Here is a 16740-nt window from a genome sequence, read left to right on the forward strand (position 1 = left end):
GTTGTAATAATGTAATTTTCATTATTGTTATTGTATTTCTTTTATTGCTTTGTATCATTTGTATGTTTTCACATGTAAATGAGCATTAAATCCAACTTCGACCTAATTGTATGATTAAATTAGTTGTCAACCGACTTAGTATTAATTTTCACATGCTAGGATTAAAACTTGGATGTTGCATTGCATGCATATAGCCGACGATATATCAAGTACGAGTAACTTCCCTAATCATTAGTAGAGGCCGATATCGAGGCGGGCGGGATTAGGTGTTCGATCAAAAGAGCTTCCTAATACGTACCCTCACCCCTTACTCCAGATATCCGTGAGCACCCGTGTTCATTGGCATCCACGAGAGTCATTCTAGACATAGAATGCTAAGGGTAACGATTGCTTAGTGTTCATGTCTTTACTTTGTGGCTTGACATGACACGAGGTACTCGAACGGTTCCAATTTCCCATAAAAATTGGTGGCGACTCCATACAAAAATGCAAACGCTTGTTTCTCTTTTCCTCCCAAGCGCCCCCGTGGGCAGCCCGCTGTCCACAACTTGTGAGTCGTATTCTTGTAGAAATGCCATAATACCATCGTATGTGCTTGACATGCATTTACGCCCTACTTGTGCTGTTCTGGCAAGTACGGGTTTGGCCTACTTGTGCTGTTCTGGCAAGTGTGGTTTTGGGCCACTTGTGTTGTGCTGACAAGTGAGTCTTATCTTAGTCTTTCCGCCACTTTCGTGTTGTTCTGGCGATTGGGGTACTCGGTCTCCATGAGTAGTCGAGTCTTGGGTGCGTGCTGTGCTGGCGCACGTCGAATCAGGATGTACACCCGAGAATCTGCAGATTTAGACTAGGACCGTATCATTATCGTAGTCCTACCCGGGGAAATTATAGTCTAAGAGTAGTAAATGTCTTGCATTATTTGGATGGTTACTTTGGTCATATATCCTTGAAATACGTGATCGTGGCTAAGTGGTCGTGTCTGTTTCCTTGTCTTTCTTCTCCATTCATTTTATTGTTGCTTATGCCTTACTTACTTGTTTATTCCATCATTTCTTTTATCCTTGTTGGTTTAAACACGTATGACCCATGTTTAGTTATAAGTCGATTCACTCATAACTTATTTAATATGATTATTTGTTCATGTTCTTTGTTATGTTCGTTTTGACATAATGTGGCTGGGAGAACCCTGAGTTACTCCCCACTGACTGCGGCTTTCATGTTTACATGAATGACAGGTTTGTGAAGATGCATTTGTGGGGTTTAGACGTGTGAGCTAGCGAGCACCTTGGACTAGTAGTCGGTTTAGTAGAATTGCTTAGACTCACCTTTTATCATTTGTCATTCGAGGGATATATTTTCCCTCACCTTGACTACCCTGTTTGTATAATTTAAATATTTATTTCCGCATTCTCTAGTTATGTTTTAGGTTTTAATGAACCCGCGCTTTAAAAGTTTCAAAAAAATTCCTAATTTCCGCTTGAATTTATAAGCTATATTTTCCGCGTTATAGCGGGTGTTCACAGTTGGTATCAGAGCCTTTGTTGCTCCCGACGCACACACGTGTACCCCAAATTTAAACTTGAATTTGACCTTGAAGAATGAATGAGAGATGGGTAGACTTAAGGACCAAAGGTGGTAGTCTGTAGTGTGTTTACTCTTTGTTAGGTTCTAATATGTTTGTTCATTGTCATTTAATAATTGTTGTGCCCTTTGATCAAGGACCGTGAACTTACCTATGTGGAGATCAAGACTTGGTGCCTAGTGCCAGAAACCGAAGGTTTGTTCAACCTTTGAAGAATGCTTCTTGTTCCTCGAAGATATTCCTCCTTCTTTGTGTTCCTTGCCTTATTCTTTACCTCTTGGTGCCTATCTTTCTTCTAAACTCTTTTTTTTTCCCTTGGAAGCTACTCTTGTATCCTCCTAACTTGTCATTTGTTCCTTGCTTGTCCTCTTTTGACGCCTTTTAGATAGTTCTCTTTCTTTTGTGGGATGTTAATCTTGGTTGGATACTTTGGCTTTGTGGAGTTTGTTTGTATTTGACCCATAACTTTGGTTTAGGGGTTGTGATTTTAGAAGGACTTAGGTAGTGTGATGAGACATACTTAGGGATTCTTATACCTAGTTCCTTGATAAAGTGAGTTTAATTGATTGGTGGATTCTGTGTGTTAAGTGCGAGTTGCCTATGATACTAAGGTTATAGAACTTGGCTTTATTGTTTATGTTTGAGATTTTAAAGCTTAGTAGGTTGAGCGTTGTTACCTTAGGAGTAAACATGGAGTAATATTTATGATTTGAGTTTGTAAAGAGATACCTTTAGGATGTTGATAGCCATACATAGATTGTTGTTGCCTTTTGACGTTTGTCGGGTATGAGTATAGCCTTGTTAATAGTTTTGACCTTGTTTTATGGAAGTCGTTGTGAATGTTTAGTGATTGGGAATTGTTGAATCACAAGTGTGGTGAAGTACTTTGTTTCATAGATTAGCTTAGATGTAAAGTAGCGTAAGTTATCTTGAGGAATCCTTGTAGGTAATGTGGTTGTAAGATTGATTTTATTAGGAAGTTTTAGGAACCGTTTAGGATGATGTTGTTATTTGAGTTTTGAGCATCCGACGTTTCCTTGTTGTCTAATTTCCCTTTTTCTTTGACCATAAGCGTTACCGTTCATACCTCTCTTCCTCACTTCATTGTGCTCCTTCTTTAAATTTGATGATGGTAACCTATAAAACTCTATCTTTGGCATCGTTGTTGGCCTTACCTCGACTCTCGCCCCTTGTTAATGACTCTTGTATCTTTCCTTCCAACTTAGCATTTGTATCTCCCCCTCTTATAATACCCTTTTGAAGGCACTTCCCTTTTTCCTTTGTAGGATGTTCACCTTGGTCGAGTTTTGTTTTGAGAAAAGCGTTTTGTTTTGAACCCCAACCCCTGTGATGAGCGGTTAACTTCTTGGAAGGTGAGATAGCGTACTTGGGTATTTTAGAGTTTAGATGCTTAATTTGAAATAAGTGTGATTTAACTAAACAATCGATTGCGTAAAGTTTGAGTTATATGTGAGACTAGAGCTTTGAAGTTGTGGTTGACGTTATGGAACATACATGGATTTGAGAGTATAATTGTGAGAGAACTACCTTGTGAGTAATTCCCTATCTTCTAAAATAATAGACTAACAAACTAAGTTTTCCCAACAAAATTACATCTTTTTAAATAAGAAAATTATTGACACTTACGTGTGTTAACTCTATAAGAAATTGGTAATTATAATGTATTTTGGTATATTTTATCTTTCCATTAAAGTTTCCGTTTTCATCAAAATAAATCTTTTTACCAAGTTGTATAATTTCCAATTACCTCTAAATGATAATATTTTGATTATAATACAAATAATATGAATGAAATTTTATTGCTAAAACTTTTGTTGATACCATTATTGGGAAATGACTTTACTCATACTACTTGTAAACAAAACTATAAACTGTTTATATTATGAAGGATTTTCATGAGCATGAGCCACCTTAATTGAGTACCGTAGAGCCTCTTCTAGCGACTTAGAGGAGTTGTTGGATTATTAGTCGGTGTAAGTGAGTAAATTTGAATACTACTCAAGGTATGAGATGAAAGTGAGACTAAGTTGCGTTATTGGAGAGTCTTAGCGCTTGTTTTGGAAGTCATAAGAGGTAATGGTATAGTTGACACCAATTGTTAAGTGGTGAATATGGTTTCACCTTGTGGTATTAGAGTATAGAGATATGAAGTGATGATGAAGTGTTGTTACAACTAAAGTCTTGAATTCTTGAGATCTTGATGATAAGTAATGTCCTAAGATGTAGAATTTGAAAGAAACACTTTGGGGAATGTTGATAACCATAAATAGTTTGAGGATAAGACTTGAAATTTGTTGAATTGGTTCCTAGGAGTTTTGAGTTGAGAGAAATTTAGTATAGAGAAGTCTTTAATGATCCTGTGGTTTCGAAACTTTGAAGTTGTTAGAGTATTTGAGGTAATGAAATGATGTTTCAATTAAGTGTAATTTTGCCTTTGGGAATCCGTTGTGGGAGAAATAATAGAGAGACTTGTTGACTTGACAATTTTGGATGAGGATGCAACTTTTTCTAAAGTGTTTGTGGTAGTTCTAAGCTCCATAATTTTCTTCTCTGCCTTGACAGTAAGCCCTACCGTTCGTGCCCCCTCTTACGCTTTTCCATGTTCCTCTCCTTTGGACTTGAAGCTAGTGACTCATGAAACTCTATACCCTTTATCCTCCTCGTTGACTTTTTCCTCAGATTCCTACCCGTAGAAGTTCGACTTAGTCTTTTGGTCTGTTGGGTTTGAACCTCGTTATCGTACTTAATGATTATGATGCCTAACTTGTTTTCCATCTTGTGCAACTTCAACCCGTTTTAAGTTACCCGTTTGAAATTCTCTGTTTAAATTTCACATTACTATTGCAAAACTTTACTCATTTTAAGGGTTTGGAAACGAAAGTTCGCTTTTAATTTGTCACGTCTTTAGAAACATTGAAGTGGATTATCTTTTTAATTTATTTTAACGTTTGATCGGATGTTAGGACTTATTGTTAGAGACGTCTAATAACGGGTTCTACGCTTATCGACGTACGATTTTGTCTTTTACCTTGTCTTCGATTTGGAATGATGATGTTCTTGAATGCGCAACGAGAACTCTCCCATTCCTTTGACGAGAAACTTGGGCTTTTAGAAAATTCTTTATGAGACCTTTTTAAGAAACACTAAATTTTTATGGCATAAAATCTTGTAAATGTTTTGGATGGTCGACTTTGAAATATCTGACTACAACTTTGCGGTCTTACTTTTTCAACTTTCAAGTTTCGAGGACGAAACTTTTTAAAAGGTGGGATGATTGTAACACCCACGAATTTTCCGTGTTGGCATTTATAATTTAATTAGCCATTTTATTATTTTATTTGTATTTTAAAACCGTTTTTATAAAAATGCGGCTTTACATGTAAAATAATATTAATGTTGATAAAAAAAAAATATATCCGTCTTAAGTTTGTAGTAGGTCCGGGTTGTATTTTAGGGTAAAATAAACTTAAAATGATAGTTTGAGCCTAAGATAACTTTGGGCCTTCATCCTACTCTTTTCCCTCCACCCATATAAGAGCTTAAACCCTATGTTCTCCCTCCACCATTCATTTTCAGCAACAAACACACAACTACAACACCATTGTTACACAACTTCCACCTCTTTCACTAAAATGGCCATAAAACCTTCGTTTCTTATCGGTTTTCAACGATTTTCGCGCCTATCTCTTCCTCTCCTCGCCCTCCATCTTCCTAGGTAAGAAAGATCTTGACTTTCCCTCACCCTTGCTGCTGGTCGTGACTTTTGTGGCACGATTTTCGAGGTCTTACTTGGGAACTCGGATCTTGAGTTTCCTTTTGGGCAACCGGCATGGTTTTGAGTCGGAATCTTGCATTTTGAAGAAATAATGAGGTAACGGTGATGGGTTACTCGGTATTATGTCATTTGTATGTTTATATGTTATGTTTTGTTGTTATAAGCTAATAATTGTGATTCTTATGAGATTATATGTGTAGTTGTTTAAGATGGATTTATACAAGGTTTTACTTGCTTAAATTGAGTAAAGATGGTATCTTTGGCTTTCTTATGAGATGGGTAATTAGATGTGGTTGTTGTTATATGTCACTAGTATCATTACTTGCTTAAAGTTTTAGTTTTGAGACGGTTTCATTTAGCTTGCTAAAGTTGCATTTTTGAGACTATTTTGGGTGACCCGTGTTGGCCTGGAACCCGTCGTATCTGACCGGTGAGACTTTCACTGCCACTGAAAATATGACAGATGGACCGGCGTCGAAAAATTAGGTGGTTTAGCCACTTGAATCACTCGATTCGGAGTCCGTATGAGTAAATGGCGCCCGTTTTACCGTTTCAAGTTCTATAAATATATATATCCTTTGTGTATGATGGTTGTTTATGCTTTTTATTAGTATCATGACCAAAGTTTTCCCTTATTGACTCGTATATGCTTATGGGTGGTTCGGATTTTGGTTTGTTTACGTTTTGCCTCGTGTTCCGTATTAATTAATTCATTTGTTATCGGTTATTTATACTTTGTTCAAGTAACATGTAAATGAGAAATGAAACGTTTTTAATTACCGCTCATTATATTTTATAGATTGAGTTTACTATAATTTATATGGGAAATTTACATACTTCCTTCTTTTGAGCTTGTTATGTTTTAAATGTTGGACTTTACATGATTACATGGTTGGACTTTGCATGACTAACTTGATGGATTTCCCGTGACTTCAAGTATTGGGTTTTTATGACTTGTTTAATGAGCTCATAAATGAGTCGCTTGAGTTGGTCTTACACTTGTGAGTCGTATTCTTGTAGAAATGCCATAATACCATCGTATGTGCTTGACATGCATTTACGCCCTACTTGTGCTGTTCTGGCAAGTACGGGTTTTGCCTACTTGTCTTTGTTTCGGCAAGTGTGGTTTTGGGCCACTTGTCTTTGTCTTTGGCAAGTGAGTCTTATCTTAGTCTTTCCGCCACTTTCGTGCTGTTCTGGCGATTGGGGTACTCGGTCTCCATGAGTAGTCGAGTCTTGGGTGCGTGCTGTGCTGGCGCACGTCGAATCGGGATGTACACCCGAGAATCTGCAGACTTAGACTAGGACCGTATCATTATCGTAGTCCTACCCGGGGAAATTATAGTCTAAGAGTAGTAAATGTCTTGCATTATTTGGATGGTTACTTTGGTCATATCTCCTTGAAATACGTGCTCGTGGCTAAGTGGTCGTGTCTGTTTCCTTGTCTTTCTTCTCCATTCATTTTATTGTTACTTATGCCTTACTTACTTGTTTATTCCATCATTTCTTTTATCCCTGTTGGTTTAAACACGTATGATCCCATGTTTAGTTATAAGTCGATTCACTCATAACTTATCTAATATGATTATTTGTTCATGTTCTTTGTTATGTTCGTTTTGACATAATGTGGCTGGGAGAACCCTGAGTTACTCCCCACTGACTGCGGCTTTCATGTTTACATGAATGACAGGTTTGTGAAGATGCATTTGTGGGGTTTAGACGTGTGAGCTAGCGAGCACCTTGGACTAGTAGTCGGTTTAGTAGAATTGCTTAGACTCACCTTTTATCATTTGTCATTCGAGGGATATATTTTCCCTCACCTTGACTACCACGTTTGTATAATTTAAATATTTATTTACGCATTCTCTAGTTATGTGTTAGGTTTTAATGAACCCGCGCTTTAAAAGTTTCAAAAAAATTCCTAATTTCCGCTTGAATTTATAAGCTATATTTTCCGCGTTATAATGGGGGTTCACACAATATACCTAGAACACAAGATTAGCTCACAAATATACTAATTAAAGTAAGATATACAATAAAAACCGAGCTAAAATGAGGGATAAAAGTATATATAAAATGAACACATCAAAGCGTCTCATTGAACCAGCATTCACATGTCCTAATCTACCATGCCATAAATCAAAAGACTCAACAATATAAGTAGAAGTAGAAGCATTATTATTCATCTCAACAATGGTGTCCAAAACAAACAACCCACCACTAGAATAACCTTTCCCCAAAACCTCATCATTGCGGGTTAAAACAAGCTTGTCACTTTCGAACACCAACCTTATTAAGCATAAAACCAGAAATTAAATTCCTATGCAAAGATGGCACAAATAATACATTTTGTAAAGCCAAGGTTTTGCCAGAATTCAATTTGAGTAAAACTTTACTCTTCCCAAGCGCCTCAGACGAACTTTCATTTCTCATGTAAACATGGTCAGAAGTTAGCTCAAAATCCGTGAACATGTCACGGTTAGCACAGAAGTGGCGAGTGGCGCCGGTATCTACTATCCATTCCGTCTTCCTTCCAACCAAGTTCACTTCAGTAATCATTGCAGCAATAATTTCATTGTCCTCGTTCAGATTTGCTTGGGGCTTTTTGTCTTTCTTAAGGTCGGCATGTTTGTTGCATTGATAGGCTTTGTGACCAGGTTTGCCACAGATGTAGCATGCCCAATTGCTTTTCTCGGACTTGTTATCTTTTGTTTTCTTAAAGTTGACATTTTTATTTGGTGCATTCGGCTTCTTCTGGAATTTCTTAGCACCCCCACCATGTCCTTTAGACCTGTCAAATTTAGGCACAAAAGATTCAACAAGATTAGATTTGATGAAACCATCGTTAGACAATTTCTCTTTTTCCTGCAATTTGTTAGTCTCCTCAATTTTGAGATGACCAAGTAGCTCCTCAAGAGTCAAATCCTTCTTCTTATGTTTGAGGTGGTTGCGGTATCCATCCGAAGATTTGGGTAGCCTTTCGATCAACACATTAGCCTGCAACACCTCGCACATCTTCATTCCTCTAGACAGAATATCAGCTACCAAGTTTTCATACTCATGGACCTGGTCCATAATTGGACGATCCTTCACCATTTGGAAATTAATCCATTTTCCGACCACATACTTTTTCTTTCTAGCATCATCCGCTCCATATTTCTTTTCCAAAGTCTCCCAAATAGACTTAGCAGATTTGTTATTGATAAAAAGATCAAAAATAGGAATAGACATATGACTAAGCATTTGACCACGAACCAGTTTGTTATGTTTTTCGTAATTGATTTTATCTAGTTCAAGTTAACTGGTTTGATCAGAATCCTCTGGTACTTCAGGACAGTCGGAGAATAGAACATAGTCGGCTTCAAGTTGTTCAAAAAATATCAGTAATTTTTGGGACCATCTTTTGTAATTGGAGAGATCAGGAAGAGTTTTAGATGTTGCGAAATCCATTTTGTGAGTAAATGAAAGTAGCAGTAACAAATTAAGCCTCTAAATTGTTGGAAATAATAGTTACTGCAAGGGCAAAACAAACGAACTAAAAATGGATTAGAAAACTTCTCTGTGTCATGGTATGTAAGCCATTGCCTTAGAAGCTTAATCGCCCTCGACACGGTGCTGTCCAACTGAGAACGACGCTCCCCAAGGTACACACAGAGCTCTTCCAATTTGCACCCAATTGAAAGAGTAGGAACTCGAAAGTTGTTGCTCAAATTTTATAAGGAAAAAGGAGAGAAAGTATAAATTGTAGAAAGGAAATTGTATATGAAGATATGAAAAACTCGTCTTATTTATAGTGAAAAGATGGACCAAAAAAATTGAAGTGAAATAAATGAAATTACAATTCTCAAAACTGACTTTGTGGAAAAACCAAAGTTGTAAATTTCCAAGGCAGACAACACTTTACATGAGAGTGCAGTTCAACGGATCAAAAAATAAGAGGAGACAAATTTTATTTGTTATAAAAACAAAACAGACCTCACCCCACGGCGCGTGTAGGGGAGAGTACATACTAGCCTCCATAATAACAAGGACCTAGTAGAAGGGCACTTGTTATATAAACACAAGAAATGTTCCTTACTTTATCTGGGACAAAGATACTCTAGCATTTCCAAAACATGCAGGAGGGTGGGAGAGGGAGAGTTGTCTGAATATGGATGAAAAAACATAGTACAATGGAACTGAATTACAGCTCTTACGAATGAAATACCTGTCAGTCTGTCACCATTGTTAGTGAAAAGTGATTACTATGAGTCAGTAGAGAAAAAATTACATTTGCAACAACATGAACGTGTCAAACTCGAACCTGTAAATTAATACAAAAACTTGTACAATATAGTCTCACGCGTACGACCTATAGTTAAAATGATACATAAGGGTTTAGGTTGGTCGTACATGTAAAACTGTGTGATACAATCAATATTCACTCCCAAACTAAAGGCCTATGTCGGCTCTGTGTTTCAAATTAGTTGTCATGACCCTCTACCACCTTCAAGATCTATGTCCAACCAAAGACGTAGTCGAGGACGTAAACAAGAGCCAGTGAGAATGGATAGAGAAAGAAAGCCACGGATGCTGTCCAAAGAGGGAATGTAGTTCTAAAGCTGCCAAGGGCGCCCATTATGATGCAAACAATGAAAATTACGAGCACTTCTGAGGAGAAGTCCCAAGTCAATCCTCTCACATAAACCAGCGCCAAAAATACAGACAGACAAAGAACATTGTTCATCGTTGCCCCTCCATACAACTGTAGGAGAAAGGTAAACAAATGGTTAGACTTATATAAGTAAACCTGTAGAACAAGTCATTTGGGTTGTATAGGTTTTGGTTTGAGTCATTTTAGCTGCTTTTATTGTTTTCCTGAATACAGGTCAATTTGGCTACATAGAGTCAGGTCAGTTTGGAATTTTGTAAATCCCTGCTTCGAGTACTATCTGTTGTTTTTTTTTGGGTTTGGATGGAGTTGGGCAAGTTTTACTAAGCCTATTTATAAACATCCAAATTGAGAGTGTCCAAGCGCAGTCGCCGTGTTTTGGGCTGAAAATGAAGTTTCAAGTGCCAACCATGTCAAGTGTCAAGTTTCGGATAAAGAGCCGTGAGGTAAATTGAAGAGTTGGAGTAACATGCATCAATCAGAGTCATCACTTAAGGAAAGACACTAAAAGCAATCAAAACGGATCAAGTTTTATAGAACATTAAAAAAGATCGATCAGTAAGAAAGAACCAACCTCAGAGAAAGTTAAGGAAGCAGATTTTCTATTCTTCTTAGAAGCAAAAATGATAGCAGATACAGCTTCACTGGAGTTTGTTGCTAGCGGAAGAGCAATAAATGAGATAAAGAAGGAAGGAATGCTGGTTGCGATTGAAAAATTATCGACGGCATCTACAAGCGGATCTGCAAACATAGCAGCCACTACAGTCCCGAGCACTAGGTATAGTATTGCCTTAATCACGGTTTTCTTGGATTTTTCAACTTCTTCTCCTTCGGCCTCATCATTTGAATCACCCAGCAGCAGATGCTCGAGTTTTGATTCCTGGTATTTTTTTATATGAGAAAATATGTCAGCACCACTTTCAGGCACATTTAGCACATGCAATACAACTAGACCCAGCAAATGGGACATGTCGCTTCAGGTGGTTACAGCCTTACAGGTTGGGTCCTCGGGTCTGAGTTGGGCAAGTTTGTCCTAAGAAACTATATCAGCAGGCATCAGTTTGAGCACGTGAAATAAAACACGAGACCTAGAAAATGGGTCATTCAGGTGGGGTGCATGTTGGATCCGGTAGGGTACATTATGCACTTCGCGTGGGGTCATTTGGGAATGAGTCATTTTGGGTCAGAGAATTTACAGTTTGTGATTGGGTCGCTTTGCCAAGAGAAATTATGTCGGCATCAGTGTCAGCAAATGTTATACAGCAAACTTACCTCATCATATTGATCTAGATATCTTATACTGTCGGCGCCATTAGGACTTGAAGCTTTGTTACTTCTCACAAGGGCAAGCAGCTTAGAGATTCCCCCGATGAACTCATCTAGATCGATTTCATCGTCCTGTCGCTCAGTATCAAACTCTTTCAACAATTTCTGGGCAATATCCTCTTCATTTAGACCTAATCCTTCAAGACGCATCCCGATGAGAAAAGCTCTGAGTTCCCCTTTTGAGAGATGGTTGTCACCATCCAAGTCAATTGCTTTAAAAATCCTATATATCACATCAAAATTTATATTAAAACATAATCTTCGTACATTCCCCTGAAGCTAGCAAGAAGTGAAACTAACCTTTCCAAAACTTCATGGTTAAGGCTGCCATCAGGATTGGAGAGTTTGTCAAGTGGATTCTTCTTCAACAAATGTTTAAGAAATCCGGTCAGAACACGCTTATGCTTCACATAAGCAAGCCTTCGCTCTTGGATCCAAGGTTGGTACACCTGTCTCAACACACGTTAATGTTTTAAATTTAATTTACGAACATATTCATTAACGTGTCTGTTTCAAACTTCAAAGAATGATTACCTGATATGTACAATAGCTAATTAGCATCAGAATAGAGAGTATGAGAGAAATCAATACTGCCAAGTGTCTCCCAGAAGTTGATTTGAAAGCTTGCGGCAACTGTACCACGAGGAATGGCAATACAGAAAATGCCATGATCCTTGCAGCATAGCTAGTCCATATATCAGTAGAAACACCAGAGCCTGAAAACATAAAAAAAAAAAAAAATGACAGCTAATTTCTATTTGTCAGTACAACAGGCAAATGGGTCATTCGAGTCAGATATAGGTATATTTTGCCAGGTCTAAATTTGCGTCTGTTTTTACTTGTTCCATCTCAAATTAAGCTCCAAATCTCCAATGCCTTTGATGAAATCACAAAAGTGGAAACTAATAATATTTGTTTGAATATTGGAGTAAAAAAAGAGCAACTAGAAATGACATATACCTTGCAAACTAAATCCTCTCGTGTCGGTTTCATCAATTGTAATAAGACCATCCATATCACACTTCCCTACCAGAATACAAGTTCCCCATATAACAGTAAGAAGCATCACCGTTGAGCCAGCCAGCAACCCCATTCCAACTGAAACTTGACTTTGAGCCTCTGCAGCACCTCCAGAAAGGCCAGACACTGAAGGGAAAAAAATCATAATCTATAACCACTGATACCAAACCTAATACTTGCTGACATACATCATGCATGCGACAAATATATCAAACAAGGGACAGTAGGTTTCATGGAATGTTTCGTCACCAGCTTTTTTTTTTCCCATATTAATCAAGGCGATCATGATACTCCCTTTGCTCCAGTAGGTTGTATACAGTATACGTTTGCTTTTGAAACAGGCTTTTAGAAAAGCAAATGCTAGCGGGATTGTGGGCCATTTTGGAAATCCGATTACTTTCATGTATTTTAAATTTAAGAGAATCTGGTGCAAGAAGGGTTGGTCACCATTTTGGGCATTTTTATCATTTCAGATAAACAGATAACCCAGCCTATTTAAACGGCTAACAAAAATTATGTATATAGCATGTTGGAACAAAGGGAACATTGAACTAGACGACTATCTTCCAATTTCAGCCCAAGATAGAAACAAAAGTAGAGCATCAACTATGATTAATACTGCAACAGCGAAAAAGAGAATTAAGATACCATAGACAAAAAGAGAACAAAATAACAACTTAAGGCAGTGAACAAAGTTTTTCCCAGAAAAAAGCGTACATTCTGTATAATAAATTAGTTTCATGCATTATCGTTGACTTGTACTTTATACTTCAGGCCTTCAGGGATGGAAGGCAAGTTAGGCAACTAAACTCAACCACCTACTCGGAAAGAAGATAAACCTGAACACAGGTGCCTCTTACAGTTGAAAACAATGAAACTGTATACGAATCACATAATGCAACTTGGAACAAACAAATACTAGCACACTTACAGTCTTCACATTACAGCAAAACCGAATTTCGGCTAATCCCATAGGCGATCCTTAGGGCATTAAATAAGGTTCCCAGAACCGGGGCCCAACAATTTGAAAGTCCCAAAAATTGGACCTCCATCAAACAATTGATTTTTTGGGGGAAAATTAACTTACCCGATATCCCCATTCTCACCCAAAACTTAACAGAAACGAGTAAAACGTTTATGTACTCCAAACTCAGGCTCATTTCCATGCAATAGTCTTAGTTAGAATTCAAAAAACAACAACATTACCCAGTACCTCAATGGCTCCCGTAAATTGCGGGGTAAGAGGGGATCGGATGTACGCAGCCTTACCCTTAGTGTTAGCAACACAAAGAGACTGTTTTCGAATGACCCAAGATGAGAATTGCGTTGAAAACTACATCGAATGACTGGTACTTCACAAAAGAAAGAAGTGCAGTCACTTTAATGGGTCATTTTGCTTTATTCCATCATAATCCGAAACCAAAGCGTAATGAGTCTTTGGCTCCATAGTAAAATGGAAACAGTCTTAGTTAGAATTCATTAAAAAAAATACTTTTCTTGTAATTGAATCACCTTTTCTTTCCAGTATCATACATCGGACCTCAACTTTGAAGTTTGGAACAGGGCCTCCCTGTCTAATCCATGGTTAATTCACTCCGAATCAAACACAAAATATAGAGATTTTCAACTACATTAAACTTGTCAAATTATAAATTAATACATCACAAATCATCAAATCAACTGATGATCCAGAAATTATGAGCTACTAGTCTACTACAAGCTACAAGTCTACAACCACTACCAAAAATCCATAAAAAGGTGTCAACATTTCTGATTTCTCCCTTTTTAAGCTTTTATATGTAAGGAATGGCAAAACATACGAAGCTGGTGGGTCTTCTTTTCTGCTTCCAAAAGTGAACATAATCTACTAAATAATAGGGAGTACAAATGAAACACAACAATCAATCCTACTCACAGAATCGCCATTGTCAGCGAAATAACTAAGACGGCTAGCAAGGTCGGTTGCCCCTAGCAAAGCTTGAAACTAGTTAAATTATCGATTTTTTTTATCTACCTTCTTGTGTTAGTCTCCTAAACATTCTGCCCCTTAACTGTAAATCCGGATCCCACCACTAACCATCTTTATAGTATCATATGCCCCTTAACTGTAAATCAGGGTCCCACCACTAACCATCTTTATAGTTTCATATCCTCATCGAAGAAAACCAAATCCAACACAAATCACCAATAGTCAATCATCCCAATTCCTAAAATAGGCATAATTTGCATAAACAACAAGTCAACAAACACACAAACATCCAATAAATATTGTGTTAGATCGTCTTAAGTATTAGACGGCCCTTATAATATAAACACACTTATATTTATTGACAGCGATCGACTCACATTATAAGACGGTTTCTTATCTACAATTTGTGTTTTGGTTAAAATATCTGATTTTATCGAGTCTAGTTTACTTTATTGCATTACTAATTCGTTCCCTAAAAAACTGTCCGCTAACTATAAATCTTGGTCCGCCACTGACCATCTGTACACTTTCATATCCACATCAAGTGAAACCAAATCCAACACTAATAAACAACAATCAATCATCCAATTCCAAAAATGGCCAATACCCAATTCAAATAACACAATCATAGTACTAATCACCCAAAGAAATAGTAAACATTGTTAGATGAAAATTTTAAAAAAATACCAAGAATGAGCATGGCATCAGGAAGAGCACCAAGAACAGGAAGAAAGAGACCACCAACAATACCAGGACCCATTATTTCCAATAAAAGTTCACTTCCATTAGATAAACAAGTTGCAGCCAAATACATCAAATACCCATATACCATTATCAAAAACATATTCCCTATCCATGTTTTTGTACATGGTAAAAACCCATATGTTTGCTCACATTCTCCTACTACATTTTCTGATGAAAAAGATGTTGACTTTACACTTAGGAGGTCAATGTAACTGGACCCCACCTCATGAAACCGACCCTTGATTACGCCGCCGTCCGCCGCGGTGTCGGGGGTGGCGGATACGGTGGCGAGAAGGAGGAGGAGGGAAATTATGAGTTTAGTGGTTAACATGTTTTGAGTTTTGTGTGGGACTCAGCTTAGCTAATTGTGTACTTAGTTTATGGAGCAAATCTTGGATGATTAACTAATTTTCGTTGTTAACATCATTATTCGTTGACATTAGATGTGTAGTATAACTGTATAACGTGTGTGTTTCCGTGTTTAAAGCGTGTGATGTTGAGATTCTTGGAGCCTAACTAACAGACAGTCTCTCCTCTTAGCATAACGACTTAGTTAGACTTGTATAAGATCGCTCGGGCGGTAGAGCTACCAAGTCTACCTCATCGGACCCGAATCTAAGCAAACACGGTCTGACAAGATCTGAAAATGTTGCAAATTGAGATTCACTTGATCCAATTTGATGATGACTTGTAATGCAATAAAGCCCATTAAGGTAAACCCAAAATAGAACCCGGCCCGACTCGAGATGATCCGTAACCCGAGTCCACCTAATACATGTTTCAACCAAACTTGACTCGACTCGACCCATTGAATTCTGATATATGCTTTGGTGTTTCGTGAAACTTAGTCTCAATTCTGATATATGCTTTTGTGTTTCGTGAAAATATGAGGCACCAAATGATTCGTAGTTGTTTTGTCCTTATCGACGGATCTTTTTTAATATTATATACTCCCTCCGTCCCGGTCATTTGATGTCCTTTGGTTTTGGCACAAAGACCAAGAAAAGGGGAGGGAGCCAATTACTAAATGATAAGTGGAATAAATTGAGTGTGAATGATCAAGTTACTCATCAAATTCATTCTTAAAATAGAAAGGACAACAAATGACTGAGACACCCAAAAATGGAAAAGGACAACAAATGACCGGGACAGAGGGAATATTATTTTAGTTTTTTAGGTCATGAAGGTTAAGGCCCCGTTTCTTTTTTTGGATGAAACGGATCGATCTCGAATCGAATCGAACTTATAGGATCTCGAATCGAATCGAATCGAATCGAACTTATAGGATCGAATCGAACTTATAGGATCGAATCGAATCGAACTTATAAGATCTCGAATCGAATCGAACTTATTGGATCTGAACTGAACTTATAGGATCTGAACTGAACTTATAGGATCTGAACTAAACTTACACAATCCGAATTTTAATTAACTTAAATTAATTTAACTTAATTATTATTATTATTATTATTATTATTATTATTATTATTTTTCTTGTTCTTGTTCTTGTTGTTATTTTTATTATTTATTATTATTATTATTATTTTTTTATAAAACCACAACTTTTTTTTATTATTATTATAAAAATAAACGCAAACTTTTATTGAGATTAAACAATTTTTTTTACAAGAAATTAGTGGACAGCCAAAAGA

General features: G+C 37.3%; 1 protein-coding gene across 1 annotated transcript; it reads right to left on the minus strand.

Annotated features, from left to right (window-relative positions):
- Positions 1–9584: 9584 nt before the first annotated feature.
- Positions 9585–15518, minus strand: LOC141616977 (sodium/calcium exchanger NCL-like). Its single transcript, XM_074434146.1, has 7 exons — positions 15032–15518; positions 12316–12501; positions 11890–12071; positions 11656–11804; positions 11302–11578; positions 10604–10909; positions 9585–10122 (listed from the first exon to the last, which is right to left on the minus strand). The coding sequence occupies exons 1-7, from the start codon at positions 15417–15419 to the stop codon at positions 9874–9876; spliced, it is 1737 nt and encodes a 578-aa protein (XP_074290247.1). The 5' UTR covers positions 15420–15518; the 3' UTR covers positions 9585–9873.
- Between the last annotated feature and the right edge of the window lie 1222 nt (positions 15519–16740).

The sequence above is a fragment of the Silene latifolia genome, chromosome X (genome assembly GCF_048544455.1).
Source record: "Silene latifolia isolate original U9 population chromosome X, ASM4854445v1, whole genome shotgun sequence".
Lineage (NCBI taxonomy): Eukaryota > Viridiplantae > Streptophyta > Magnoliopsida > Caryophyllales > Caryophyllaceae > Silene > Silene latifolia.